The 13,351-nt window shown below is 46.9% G+C and overlaps 1 protein-coding gene across 1 annotated transcript in view; it reads right to left on the bottom strand.

Annotated features, from left to right (window-relative positions):
• Positions 1-13,351, bottom strand: part of PTGFRN (prostaglandin F2 receptor inhibitor) — an 80,060-nt gene that overhangs the window by 31,358 nt on the left and 35,351 nt on the right. The window contains exons 2-4 of the mRNA XM_059135909.1: positions 9,784-10,152; positions 5,522-5,935; positions 805-1,185 (exon numbers count right to left, since the gene is read on the bottom strand). Coding sequence (XP_058991892.1) covers positions 805-1,185; positions 5,522-5,935; positions 9,784-10,152 — 1,164 coding nt within the window. The remainder of the gene's footprint in view (positions 1-804; positions 1,186-5,521; positions 5,936-9,783; positions 10,153-13,351) is intronic.

The following is a 13,351-nucleotide window of genomic DNA, read 5'->3' as shown; positions in this document are numbered from 1 at the left end:
CAAATAAATAAATAAAATCCTTAAAAAAAAAAAAAAAGACAGTAACAGAAATTAGAAAGTTGGGCGTGAAGGGCAAGCACTTAGGAAAATAAGGGCCAGGGAAGATGAGAATAAAAGAAAGGCACGATAGTTTCACATCTAGACCGAGTTGTTCTAAAGTGAGGGCCGCAGGAGCCAACAGCTTGAGAGCCGCTCTGCTCCCCCAACTGGGGACTCGCGGATGACTGAAGGAGCCCACCACGACAGCCTGGGGTGGCAGGAAGACTTTTCCATTTAACTGGTATCTGCATATAAAATCATTTTGGGATTCCAGGACCCTCAGGAAAAAAAAAAAAAAAAGAAAGGAAAAAACAACAACAAACCACCAAAAACACCACATTCTGTTTACTGAAGGAATTCTCTTTTCTGTTCTGGGCTCTAGGAAAGCACCAGCTCCTGCCAGAGAGCACCTCAGAGTCTAGGAAAAGGAAAGGAAGAATGGAAGTGTTCTCACTCCAACAAAGATCCATTTCAAAGAACCATTCAGCAGGGCCGACCCTGCAAATCTTGACAACAAAAGGAAACTATATCCTCTCAAATGAGGGCATTGAGACAACTGAGTCCACATTATCTAAACATTTCCCTTGCCTGCCAGATTCTATTTCAGCCTGCTTTGCTCCCCACCCCCCGCCCCCCAAGCTTGGGATCTCTCCAGGCTGAAGCATGCTTGTCCTGATGTAAAGGCCAAGATGATGCAAAAAGGCGCAGTGCCCAGAGGAGGGAGGAAAGCCCCAGAGGCTAAGAGCCATCTTCCCAGCCACTCACCTAGCCAGGTCACATCCACGCTGGCCGGGGCAGACCTGGCCTCTGCCACCTTGTGCCAGCTCCTGTTGTGTCCGGGTGCCCAGAGTGCCACGTGGCAGAAATAGTAGCCGGAGTTTTCTTTGCTAACATCTCGGACCAGTAAATGGTAGGAGCGTGCATCCGCATGGCTCAAAGCAATGTGGGGAGAGCTGTGCACCAGGGAATCCCGGTCCAGCCGTGCCAACACGGGCGAGCCGGGCAAGATGCTGTCGGGGGACCTGCTGAAGTACCACGTGACCTCGGGTCGGACATCATCTGCTCGGTCTGTTGTGATGTTGCAGGTCAGATCCAGTTCCTTTCCCTCGGCCACAGACACACTCCTGGCCACGGCCGCTCGCAGAACTTGAAGAAAAAAAAAAATACATCTAGAGCATCTGGGTTAGGTTTGCCCCTCCCCTCCTTTAGATCATCTCCTTCTATGTTCTTATTTATGGCATTAGAGTTAGAAGGCTTTGTGCAATTCTAAGTGCTTGAGAAATATTTACTGAATAAATTAAGGAAATTATAACACATTTCTTTTCATTCCATGGAAATACTAACAGCAGCAAATGCTTACATACACTTACTAAATGCCAGGCACTGCTCTAGAGTGCCTTGGAAATGTTAACCTTCAAAACAACCCTAGGAGTTAAGTACGATTATTATCTTCATGTTACTGATAAGGAAACTGAAGCACAGAGAAGTTAAGTAACTTGCCCAAGGTCACACAGGTAATACATGGCAGAGCGGGGATTCAAACATAGGCTCTCTGCCTCCAGGGACTCAGCTCAGAACTGTTAACATTTGTTTGAGAAGAAGTCAGAACATCACAAACTAGCATTATATTTTTTCTCCATGTGTACAGTTAAGCCTTGGGTGATTTTAAGGAGAAAGGACAGCTCAGTGCTGACTGGCATGGGGGTTGCAGGGGTTGGGGGTTGAAGGCTGGACTGCAGGAGGTGAGGGTGAAACCATCTTCTGGGTAAAGAGGAGAAAATCCTAAACAGAAGGACCAGGAGGATGAAACCAGACAATATGCTTCATGAGTCAAGCCTTCAAAGTGCAACGTAATGGGATAAATGCGAAGCATCATTTATTCCATTAGACATACCCACCTTAAAGCCAAACATCAAGCAGATATTCTAAAACCAAACCACAATGACTTTCGGGTTATCCATGCCCCTGCCTTCTTGCAAGAGTGTGGATAATTAAAAGTAGACTATATTTAGAGGAAGCATTGAAGTATTTGGTGTTACAGTCTCAAGGCAGATCTGGTTTCAGCATTCCCCTGTCAAAGCTTTTTACATGGAAACATTTTACTTTATTCGAGTGTTTGTTGTTTTTTTTTTAAAGAAGTTGAACATCTGTAATCAGAGTAGAAAAACATTCAATTCGTGGTAATGCTCTGGGAACCACTGCTTAGATGAGGAATAGCTAACACCTCCCAGGGGATTCGAGTAGAAGCACAGCCCTGGTCTTCCAAGACTGGCTCAGCAACAAAGGCTGGTGCCTGGCTCAGAAAAGGCCCAACCCCAAAGCCCATGCCCTTTGGAGCAAGTTGCTTTCATAGGAGTATTTCCAAAGCCCGACAACATCTCCAACACGCATTTCAGGCCAAGGTCAAGATCCACCTTGACGAAGACAGAAAATCAGATGGGAACAGTATTATAAAAGATAATTTAAAAGTCTGATTTCTCACCTATACCCACCCTCCAAATTCTTCCTCCTCCTCCACCCCTTAAAAGGGCCCAAAAGGAACTTGAGGGCCTCTTGTGAGAGTAGTCAGTATGGAAACTGCTGCTCTGAGCCTGCCCTGGGGTTCAAACCGCCCCATGAGTACTGCTTGTGATCAGAGACTCTGGAATCCTGCTGGAGTCCCTGTGTGCCAGCTAGAGGTAAAAGAAGGCTCAGGAGGGAAGCAGGTTGAGTGAAGAAGGGGTAAAGACACAGCTGTGGACTGCATGTATGGAGAAAATGGATTCTTAGCTTGAGGAGTATCGGCAGAAATGTCTCTTCAACTGAATAGTTCACTCTATAATCGTCTCTCTGCAAATTGCTAAAAAGCTTGCCGCAGCACTAACCATTGCTCCCATATGTTCTGGACTAGGGGGCAATTCACAGCTGGGAGAGAGGATAGAGCAGGTGCAAGGGGGAAAAAAAAAAGAATAATTTCTAAGGACTCGTAATACAAGGGGAGACCCTGGACAAAGCCTATAGTGGGGAAGCTTTCTCTGGTTGGGTCAAACTGAAGCCATAAATTAGACACCAAGATCTGCATGAAGCAGACCACTCCTAATATGAGGGGAGCGGGTTACTGCTATATCCACCACACAGCCCCAAGTTTAAGTAGCTCTGGGCTGTTCATCATAACAAGACAGTAAGAGTATTTAAGAAGCTAGCTTTGGTTAGTGCAGGTGTTGACAAAAAGAGAGAGGCCAGCAATCCAGGGTGGTGGTTCTTAACCTGGGGTCCAAGAAGATAATCTAGGAAGTCTGTGACTTGGGTGAAAAAAAAAAAAATCTAATCTTTGTTTTTACTAATCTCTACCTGAAACACAGCATCTCCTCTCATGATGAAAGTAAGCAACAAATCACTATAGTATTATCTGTCCCTGGGACTTCGGCCCCATAGAAGTCAGGGATATTTTCAAATCTCATTGCAAGTAATTGCAGTTATCTTCAAATATCATGTGCACTCATTGCTACTTGGGAATTACAGTGGTTTGTTAAGTCTGCCAGTCTGTATTATTTAATGCATTAATAAAGCATAATATTACTATGTAACAAATTTGTCTTAAAATACTTCAGTAACTATTTCAATAGAATCACTTTCCTTTGTCATCTTATGTACATTTTTAATGAATTAAAACATGTTAAGTCCGAGAAGGGTTCTGCGGGCTTCAAAGCTGTCAAAGAGGTCCATGGCAACAAAATGGTTATGAAGCCCAGGCTCAGGAGAGAGCCAGATGTTATTACATGCCTAAGAGGTTCAGTTTCCGACTCTTACACTCGATATTATGGGTTTTGTGGCTTGTCTGAAATAAAAAATACCTTTACAATTAAAATTACGCAGAAAAATATAACTTGTTGCAAATCTGAACCTCTTAATCATTCTGTCCCCAGGGAACAGTTGTGTGATGCAAACTGAATAGGACAGATTGTCATCTTAGGACAGATCTTAGGACAGATCACATCCTTAAAGGAAGGTGACCTGAGTCCACTTAGAAAGTGAGCACCTGGGGGCACCTGGGTGGCTCAGTGGGTTAAGCTTCTGCCTTTGGCTCAGGTCATGATCTCAGGGTCCTGGGATCGAGCCCCACATTGGGCTCTCTGCTCAGCGGGGAGCTTGCTCCCCCACCCCCGCCCCCACCTGCCTCTCTGCCTGCTTGTGATCTCTCTCTGTCAAATAAATAAAACCTTTAAAAAAGAAAGAAAGAAAGAGTAAAGAAAAGAAAGAAAGTGATTTCTGCAGCCACTGCAAGACTGAACAAGATGGGTAGCTCCTTTCCTCCGCAAGAGCACCTCCCACCTCACTGATGGCCATAGTCGCTCAGGAACCTTAGTCCTGCTTTTTACCAAACCCAACTCCTGTGCAGTGATACAAATGCAGAGTAAAGTGCCCAGGACCATGCTGCCTACAGGGGGAAAATACTCCCCATGAGGACTGTCTCCTGCTTTCCGTCCCATCCAAGCAACAGAGTGGCCACACATTCACATTGACACTCAGAAAATGAGTCTGCCCAAGGTCCTCCCAGTTTACAAAGCAGGAGGCGGCAGCAACAGATCTGAAGATGTTAGCCTCCCAGAAAACCTAGGACAGCCATCCATCTACAGCAATGACCTCATCCTGAGATAGTCTCTTTATACTGTTTCTGCTAAAGCCCAAGGCTCTACGGGGCCCGGGAACGTTTCCCAAGCACCTCTGACCCCAGGGCCCAGACAGAGCTGATTACCCAGTAGTTTCCTTACCAATACTTGTTGGACACTGAATCAGTAATAGCTTACTTTTGATGGTTTTTTTTAAATGTATCTTGTATTTTCTTACTTTCTAGGAGGAGTAGGAAAGTACGTTATGTGTTTTTTTCAAAAACAAAGGCTGGTTCCAAGTGAGAGGACAGAGAACTTCTCACAGGGAGACCCCAGGGCTGGAGGCACACTCCTGGGGAATGTGTCATACACAGCCCGAGAAGAGGCCCAGGCCTAGAGAAGTCTCACCTAGCTGGGACCGCACAGCTAGAGGATCTACAGTACACCAGACGTCGGGTGGTGAGCCAGATGCACTCCAACAGTTGTGCAAAAGAGCCAAGCCAGAAATTCGGGAAATACCCAAATAAGATAAAACCAAAACAAAATAAAGAGAGCAGAGTGGGGGCAGCTCGGCCCCAAAGTCTCACGAACACCAGGTCAGACCTCATTCTGGCACCTGAAGGGACTTAATCTTGGTGTCAACAACTGACTTAGTATTTTATGCAACCTGCAACGTCCCAGGAGTAGGAATCCAGAGGAGAAGCCGCTGTAAAGCAAAGCCGTAGGCACCCGGCACAAAACGCATACACACACCTTCCTCAAACTCACCACCACCCCACTCCCCCAGGCCCTCGACGGGAGGCCTCACGCGGCCAGCTCCAACAACCCTGTCAGCAGAGGACCGGGCTCCCGCCTGGTCCTATGTGTAAGCCAGACACGTTCCAGAAGCTCACCTGTGGGCTGGATCAGCACAGTGGCCACTTCCACGGCTTTCTCTTGAATCTCTTGCCAGCTGCCCTGCTCTCCGATCCACTCGCTGACCACGCACCGGTAGGAGCCCTGGTCCGAGGCCAGGGCGCGGGCCACCGACAAGCGGTAGCCGTCGCTGCCCACGGTGTCCAGACGCACGTCGCCGGCGCGGTAGCGCTGCTCGTAGCCGGGCCCCGGGTGGAAGCGGCCCTCGTGGGTCAGGGCCAGCACGCTCCGCCGGGCCGCGCCACGCTGCAGCTCCCACAGCAGCGCCAGGTGCGTGTGCAGCGGCGACGCCGTGGAGGCCGCGCAGCGCAGCTCGAACGGCTCACCTAGGCGCAGGCTCAGGTCCGAGGCGGGCGACGGGGCGGCGGCCACGTGCAGGGCATCGGCCAGCACTGCGGGAGGAAGCACAGCCGTCAGCGTGCCGCGCCGTGCCCCCTCCCCCGCTGATCCCCGCCTCTTCTGGGGGGGGGGGGTTCTCCGCGGGGGGTTGTGTGGCGTGGTGCCCTTGCCCTGTTCTAATGCTCACGCGGGAACGCTCTCCCATTTTAATTCGTGCGTAATCCCAACTGACTTTCTGACCCGGAAAATAAGAAAAAAAAGGGAAAAAGCAAAGGGGTGGGGGGATAAAAAAAGAAAAAAGAAGAGGCACTAAAGACCACCCTCCCACCCTCACCCCCACTCCAGCCAGTCTAGAACTGAGTGGAGAACACTCCCTAACTCTCTTTCCGGAGCTGTGTCTGGGGGATGGATTTCTGCCACCCCTGAGCAAGTTACTTCACTCCTCTGAGCCTCAGTTTCCTCATCTCTAAAAAGGGATGACAACTGGACCCATAGCAGGGAGGCGACAGAGTTGAAGGAATGATAAGCCAAGGTGAATGGTGCTCAGCAATAGGGGTAAAATTCCTGTTAGGGTACCAGGCTCCAGAATCTAATACCAGTTAAAGCAACATGATCCAAGGAGGGCAGAAGCTGGCATGAGCTGCCTGTGCCCCGAGGCCTGGGAAATGCTTACAAACAGCGAGTGAGAGTAGAATGTACAGGCCGAAAAGAAACTGGTCAAGGAAAACTGAACCCTCAGCTATGTGCCCTATCAGGGCCACTTGGGGAAAGGTGGGCTCTTTACTAAGTCTGGAATGAGGGGGCCAGAAAGCCAGAAAGTATTGGTAAGTGCTAATTAGGAAGGGAAGCGATAATCAAAATAATCAGAGAAAAGGCCTCTACGAAGGGGCGTGGACCATCTCTGAGGCCTGTCTATAAAGCTGGATAGAAGAACCCTCCAATGCTACTATTCATGATGTCTTTCGTTTTTCTCGAAATTTCACACTTGGAAACTAATTCAGTGTCCTTGAGGAAAAAAAAACTGCTCAGTCCTCAGAAAGACCTATCCCAAAGACCCATCTCTACAGCAAAATGAATATAATGACCTTCTAGTATATCCATCAGTCTGGGAGTCCAGTTAACAGGACTCGCTTCTCATGGCCAGATATCTGTCAGCACATGGCTGAACAGTTTCAAGACCCACAAAGCTGAAGGCCAGAAAGATCCCGGACCCCACCAGAGGCCCCACCTGGGCAGCCAGCCAGTCTCATTCATGGCCATCTATCTGCTTTCCTCACCCAAGAAAAGCCTCTCCTTGCTCCTTCCTTCCAAAGACTGGAGAAGAAACAGGAAGACACTGGGGGACACGGTCGCAGGAATTCTCCAGCTGCCCCTAGTCCTCAAGATGAGAATTACAGGGGAGGTAAGTGTGCACCTAACCTAATGAAGGTACAGCATGGGTGTGATAACTAAAAGCAACACATTATTTAACTTCAGTGCAAGAATGTCTTGCAGGACTTTTTTCTAAAAGACATCTTTAGGGGGCGCCTGGGTGGCTCACTGGTTAAGTATCTGTCTTCGGCTCAGGTCATGGTCCCAGAATCCTGGGATGGAGCCCAGCATCGGGCTCCCTGCTCGACGGGAAGCCTGCTTCTCCCTCTCCCACTCCCCTTGCTTGTGTTCCCTCTCTCAACTGTGTCTCTCACTGTCAAATAAATATATAAAATCTTAAAAAAAAAAAAAAAAGACATCTTTAGGATTTCCTACAAAGAGGTAGATTTGATGTTTTGATACCTACATAATGGATATGGCTGTTTTATTCCCTCCTGAGTTGAATGGAGGGAACAGCCCCTAAGACATGCCGGGGTTCTGTACATCATTACAGAGGGGGATAAATACCAGGATCATCCCCTTCTTTTTATTTTTTTCATTTTTTTCTTAATATATAATGTATTATTTGTTTCAGGGCTACAGGTCTGTGAATCATCAGTCTTACAAAATTCACAGTGTTCACCATAGCACATACCTCCCCCATGTCCACCACCCAGCCACCTTATCCTCCCCACCCCCTCCACTCTAGCAACCTCAGTTTGTTTCCTGAGATTAAGAGTCTCTTGTGGTTTGTCTCCCTCTCTGTTTTCATCTTTTTTCATTTTTCCCTCCCTTCCCCTATAATCCTCTGTCTTATTTCTCAAATTCTTCCTGTCACTGAGATCATATGATAATTGTCTTTCTCTGATTCTCTTAATTGGCTTACCATAAAAACCTCTAGTTCTAGCCACATGGTTGAAAAAAGCAAGATATCATTGTTTGATGGCTGCATAGTATTCCATTGTATATCTATACCACCTCTTCTTTACCCATTCATCTGTTGATGGACATCTGGGCTTTTCCCATAGTTTGGCAATTGTGCACATTGCTGCTATCAACATCCGGGTGCACATGCCCCTTCGGATCACTACATTTGTATCTTTGGGTAAATATCCAGTAGTGTGATCACTGAGTCATAGGGTAACTCTATTTTCAAATTTTTGAGTAGCCTCCCTACTGTTTTCCAGAGTTGCTGCACCAGCTTGCATTCCCACCAACAGTGTAGGGGTATCCCTTACCAACATCTGTCGTCGTTTCGTGACTTGTTAATTTTAGCCATTCTGACTGCTGTGAGGTGGTATATCACTGAGGTTTTGATTTGTATTTCTCTGATGCTGAGTGATGTTGAACACTTCTTCATGTGTCTGGTGATCAGCCCCTTCTTTTTAGATCATCAAGTACATCTTCTATTGTCCCGATCTTTACCTACACTCCCTATTCTGATATAAATGCTTTTTGGAATAAGGCAGGATACAAAGAAATGCATCATTAAGTAATAATAACAACAATCAGGCTTCTATTTTATTGACCCCAAATTACTTTGTTCTTGCTCATTTACCAATTAGCTATATGATTTTTGGCCAAGTAATTAACCTATGCTCTTTCATTTTCTCATTTGTAAATCAGGGAAATAGTCTGCCTGATCTTCTTCACTGGGTTAGAGAACTGAATGTGGGAATAAATCTAAAAGGACTTAGAAAATGGAAAAAACGGCTCGGGTCATGATCTCAGGGTCCTGGGATCGAGTCCCGCGTCGGGCTCTCTGCTCGGCGGGGAGCCTGCTTCCTCCTCTCTCTCTCTGCCTGCCTCTCTACCTACTTGTGATTTCTCTCTGTCAAATAAATAAATAAAATCTTTAAAAAAAAAAAAAAACAAAAAAAAAACAAAAAACCCCCACAAAACCCCAAACCTTCCATATATATAAGGCAAGATTCTCTGCAGAATCAGGCCAATAGGCTAGTAGGATTCCATCATAAGCTAGCAGTGATGACACCGTTCTTTCTCTACCTATAACCCCCCACAAATTCCAGAACAAACTGCCCTTTGTGAAGCACACAAAGACAGACATGAGCTTCAAAGCATCTGATATCCCCATTAAAGTAAACATCGTCATGACCATCACCTTCTGAGTGCAGACCTTACGGATGCTTACTATGGAACTGCTCTGAGGCCTGACACATGCTAACTCATGTTGTCCTCATAACCTTTAAGGGAAGCCCTGTTTCACAGAGGAGGAAGCTGAGGCACGTAACATGCCCGCGGCCAGTTGGTGAGAAGCGGTAGAGCCAGCAATCAGACTGAGTGCAGGCAACCTGGCTCAGAGCTGGGGCTCTGCCACCACCCCAGCCACGGTTGGTTCAGAATCACAGGGAAGAGAAAGGGTCCTCAGAGGGGACCTGGCCTTTCCTTTCCTTTCAGTCAAGTAAGACACTTCTGTTCACTGGACAGAGGAGGGGGGCAGAGGCCCAGAATATTAGTAAGTTTCTTGACAAAGCAGAGTGACTGAGCAAAGTCTGGCCCCTGATGTGATGATCCCTCCATGAGGACGTACCTTTGACCTGCACTGTGTCCTCATAGTTGCCCTGCACGGTGGCGTCTGTGCTGGGGGTCGAACATTTGTAGTGGCCCTCGTCTGAGGTCTGGACGTTCTTGATGTGGAGCTCCACAGCATCGTTGGCAGTCCTCCTCAGGGCGATCTCGCCCCGCTGCAGGCGTTCACGGTACAGCTGGGCTGCAAAGCCCGCCTCCCAGGTGCTGGCAAGCTCCACGAAGCTGCTCCCCGAAGACGAGAAGCTCCAGTCAAAGTTCTGCTCGCTGGGGCCGTCATAGTCACTGACATTGCAGGGGATGACCAGCTCAGTGCCTACCACCCGCACCAGGCTCCCTGTGGGGACTCTCACCACGCGTCCTCGGCAAAGAGCTGCAATGACAAGAGATAAGAGGTGGGACCTGAGTCATGGAAGGTCATCCTGCTACCAATGTGTCAAACCCGCGGGTGTTCCTGCTCACAGGCTCATGGCAAAAAAAAAAAAAAAAAAAAAAAAAAAAAGGGACATCTGGCCAGCTGGGGAAAAAAGGGTGTGCTTTCTGGGGCTCAGTAGAAATAGGGTAAGCCCCTCCCTAGAACCATGAGCCAGGAATACGACCGTGAAATGAGTGCCTCTCGCACAACAGTTTCCTAGGATTGACAGGGAAGAAGACAAGTATTAAAAGTAGGCTAACCATGAACCTGAATAGCTTCTTCCCTCCCGTTACTATTTAACATACCATTGTCACTCAGTGTGATGTAGAAGTATTTTAGGGTTGGTGTGAAAGAAAAGGACACAGCTAATCAAGTATTTACATTTCTGCCCACCCTAGATCAACCCTCATCCCTAGAGACCATTCCCCAGGGCTCCTGAGACCTGATTTACAATGATGGATGCCAATTTTTAAACCCTAGAGCAGCCCGCTGATAAAAAGATTTAACTCTGGTTATCTGACATTGCCTATAAATTAATATTAAAATATGACGACTCCACCAAGTATTAATTTTCTATTTTCTGGCTCATTTCCTTCTCTCTACTCTTCGCCCTGATCTAAATTCAGAATGAGGATAGGGAAGCACAAAGGGAGACAGTGCCTTGTCTGGCTGGTTGCTGGGCGTTGTTAGGAATGCGGCAGTTTGTGGGGAAGATGAGTTCAGGGGACAAAGCCAGGAGTTTACTGGCACTCCTTGCCCCAAGAGCACATACCTCCCAGGCCTTCGATAGGGCCCTAGGGACCCTCACCTGTGCGTCCTTTAAGGGGTCACCTTTGCCATGAACTTCAGTGAGATTTTGTAGTATATTTATTACCTGTGCATAACATTTCAATTTGGACCAAATGAGCTTGTCTGGCTCCTGCATGATGTTCTATGAAGAGGTACAGCACGAAGGCAGACAAGGAAAAGCATGGATTCTGAAATCCAGAAGGCTCAAGTTGGTTTTACTTTTTTAAGTCAAAAATTCATTTTATTTTGTATTTGAGTAACATAACAGAAAATAGAACACCCACACTCCATACATATTCCTTGTACTGGGATAAGGGTACATTCACTAAGTTTCTCTAAATTAATGTCTTCAGTATTAACATCAGGCATAAGCTATGTCAAAAGAAGTATCACTCAGGGAGCCTGGGTGGCTCAGTCGGTTGAGCATGTGACTCTGGAGTTCAGCTCAGATTTTGGTCTCAGGGTTGTGAGATCCAGCTGACATCAGGCTCTGCACTCAGCACGGAGTCAGCTCGAGTTTTCTCTCTTCCTCTTCCTATGCCCCTCTCCTGCGCCTGTATACTCTCTCTCCCTCTCTCTCAAGATAAATAAATTTAAAAGGAAATTTTTTTTTAAGATTTAAAAAAAATCTATCTGAAAAATGGGGCGCCTGGGTGGCTCGGTGGGTTAAAGCCTTCGGCTCAGATCATGATCCCAGGGTCCTGAGATCCAGCCCCACATTGGGCTCTCTGCTCAGCGGGGAGCCTGCTTCCCCCCCTCTCTCTGCCTGTCTCTCTGCCTACTTGTGATCTCTCTCTCTCTCTGTCAAATAAATAAATATAATCTTTTTAAAAAAGATTTTTTTTTTTTTTATCTGAAAGAGTCGGAGAGGGAGCACAAGCAGGAGGGAGGGGCAGAGGGAGAAACAGACTCCACAGTGACCAGGAAGCCCAACATGGGGCTCAATCCCAGGACTCTGGGATCGTGACTTGAGCTGAAGGCAGATGTTTAACCGACTGAGCCACCCAGGCACCCCTAAAAAAAAAAAAAAAATCTTTAAAAAGTTTTCAAGGGGCGTCTGGGTGGCTCAGTTGGTTGAGCATCTGACTCTTGGTTTTAGCTCAGGTCATGATCTCAGACGTCCTAAGATGGAGCCCTGCCTTGACTCTATACACAGCACAGAGTCTGCTTGAGATTCTCTCTCTGCCTGTCCCAAGCACACCCATGCTCTCTCTCTCTGTCTCGAATAAAATCTTACAAAAAAAAAAAAAACCACTCAAAAATTATAGGAATTTTGAAAAATACTCACTTCTTAAAAAACTGAACAAAATCAAAACTATGCTAACAATTATAACGAAAGGAAAAGCAAGCATGAAGTCGTTAGAACGACTGGGAAGCACTCATTCCTGATATGAAGAGGTTATATTTTTATAAGGGAATCAGTTATGTTTTATACAGAAATCACACACAAAATCGATGCATTTGCCCAAAAAGTTTAGTTGCAAGAGCAAGTACCATGTCAGATTTACCCTCAAGGATACCCTCTGAAGGAGAGTTTAAATCTGGGAGACTGACCTCTCTCTGCTTTGGCTTCCTCAACTCTCCTATGGGACAAGGAAGATTCACTGAGTTCATAGAATAAAATGCCTGGCGGAGAGTCTGCCATGTCATAAGAGCTCAGTAAGTTGGGAACTTCTATTATGACTTTTCAATTTTGTATTTTTATCATTTCTTATGGGTTGAGTTCTGCTCCCCCTGCCCCAAAACAAAACTCATATGGAGAAGTCCTAGCCCCTAGTACCTAAACATGTGACCTGACTGGGGAACAGGGTCCCTGCAGATGTTATCAGTGGTTATTAGACAGCATTGGGTCAGGTTATACGAGAAGAGGGTGGGACCCTAATCCAATGACTGGTATCCTTAAAAGGGGGGAAGCCTGCACACAGACAAGCACGCAGGAGAACGCCATGTGAAGATGAAGGCAGGAATAGGGGTGAAGTCTCCACAAGCTAAGGAACATCAAAGACGGCTCACAAATGACCAGGAGCTGGCAGGGAGGCCTGCAGAGGACAGCCCCCCCCCCCCCCCCCGCCAAGGAAGCCACCCCGCCGACAAGTGGACTGCTCGTCCTTGGAGCTCTGAGAAAGCACATTTCTGCTGCTGAGGACACCCAGTCAGTGGGTCTTTGTTACAGCAGCCCAAGCAAACGAATATACCATTGTTGCTTGTCTTTCAATGATTTAATTCATTTCTTTTTCAAAGTCTGAGCTGCCATTTAGTGGTTGTGAAATGAATTTAGAGCCGTTGTGACCAGCATGTGTGTGTGTGTTAATACAATGAAAAAGAAGAGGAAATATTAGAGCCCACCGCATTTTGTAAAGAGTAAATA

This window comes from Mustela lutreola, chromosome 10 (genome assembly GCF_030435805.1).
Source record: "Mustela lutreola isolate mMusLut2 chromosome 10, mMusLut2.pri, whole genome shotgun sequence".
Taxonomy (NCBI): domain Eukaryota; kingdom Metazoa; phylum Chordata; class Mammalia; order Carnivora; family Mustelidae; genus Mustela; species Mustela lutreola.
Note: the sequence above shows the minus strand (reverse complement) of the source record. Positions and strands in the feature narration are given on the sequence as shown.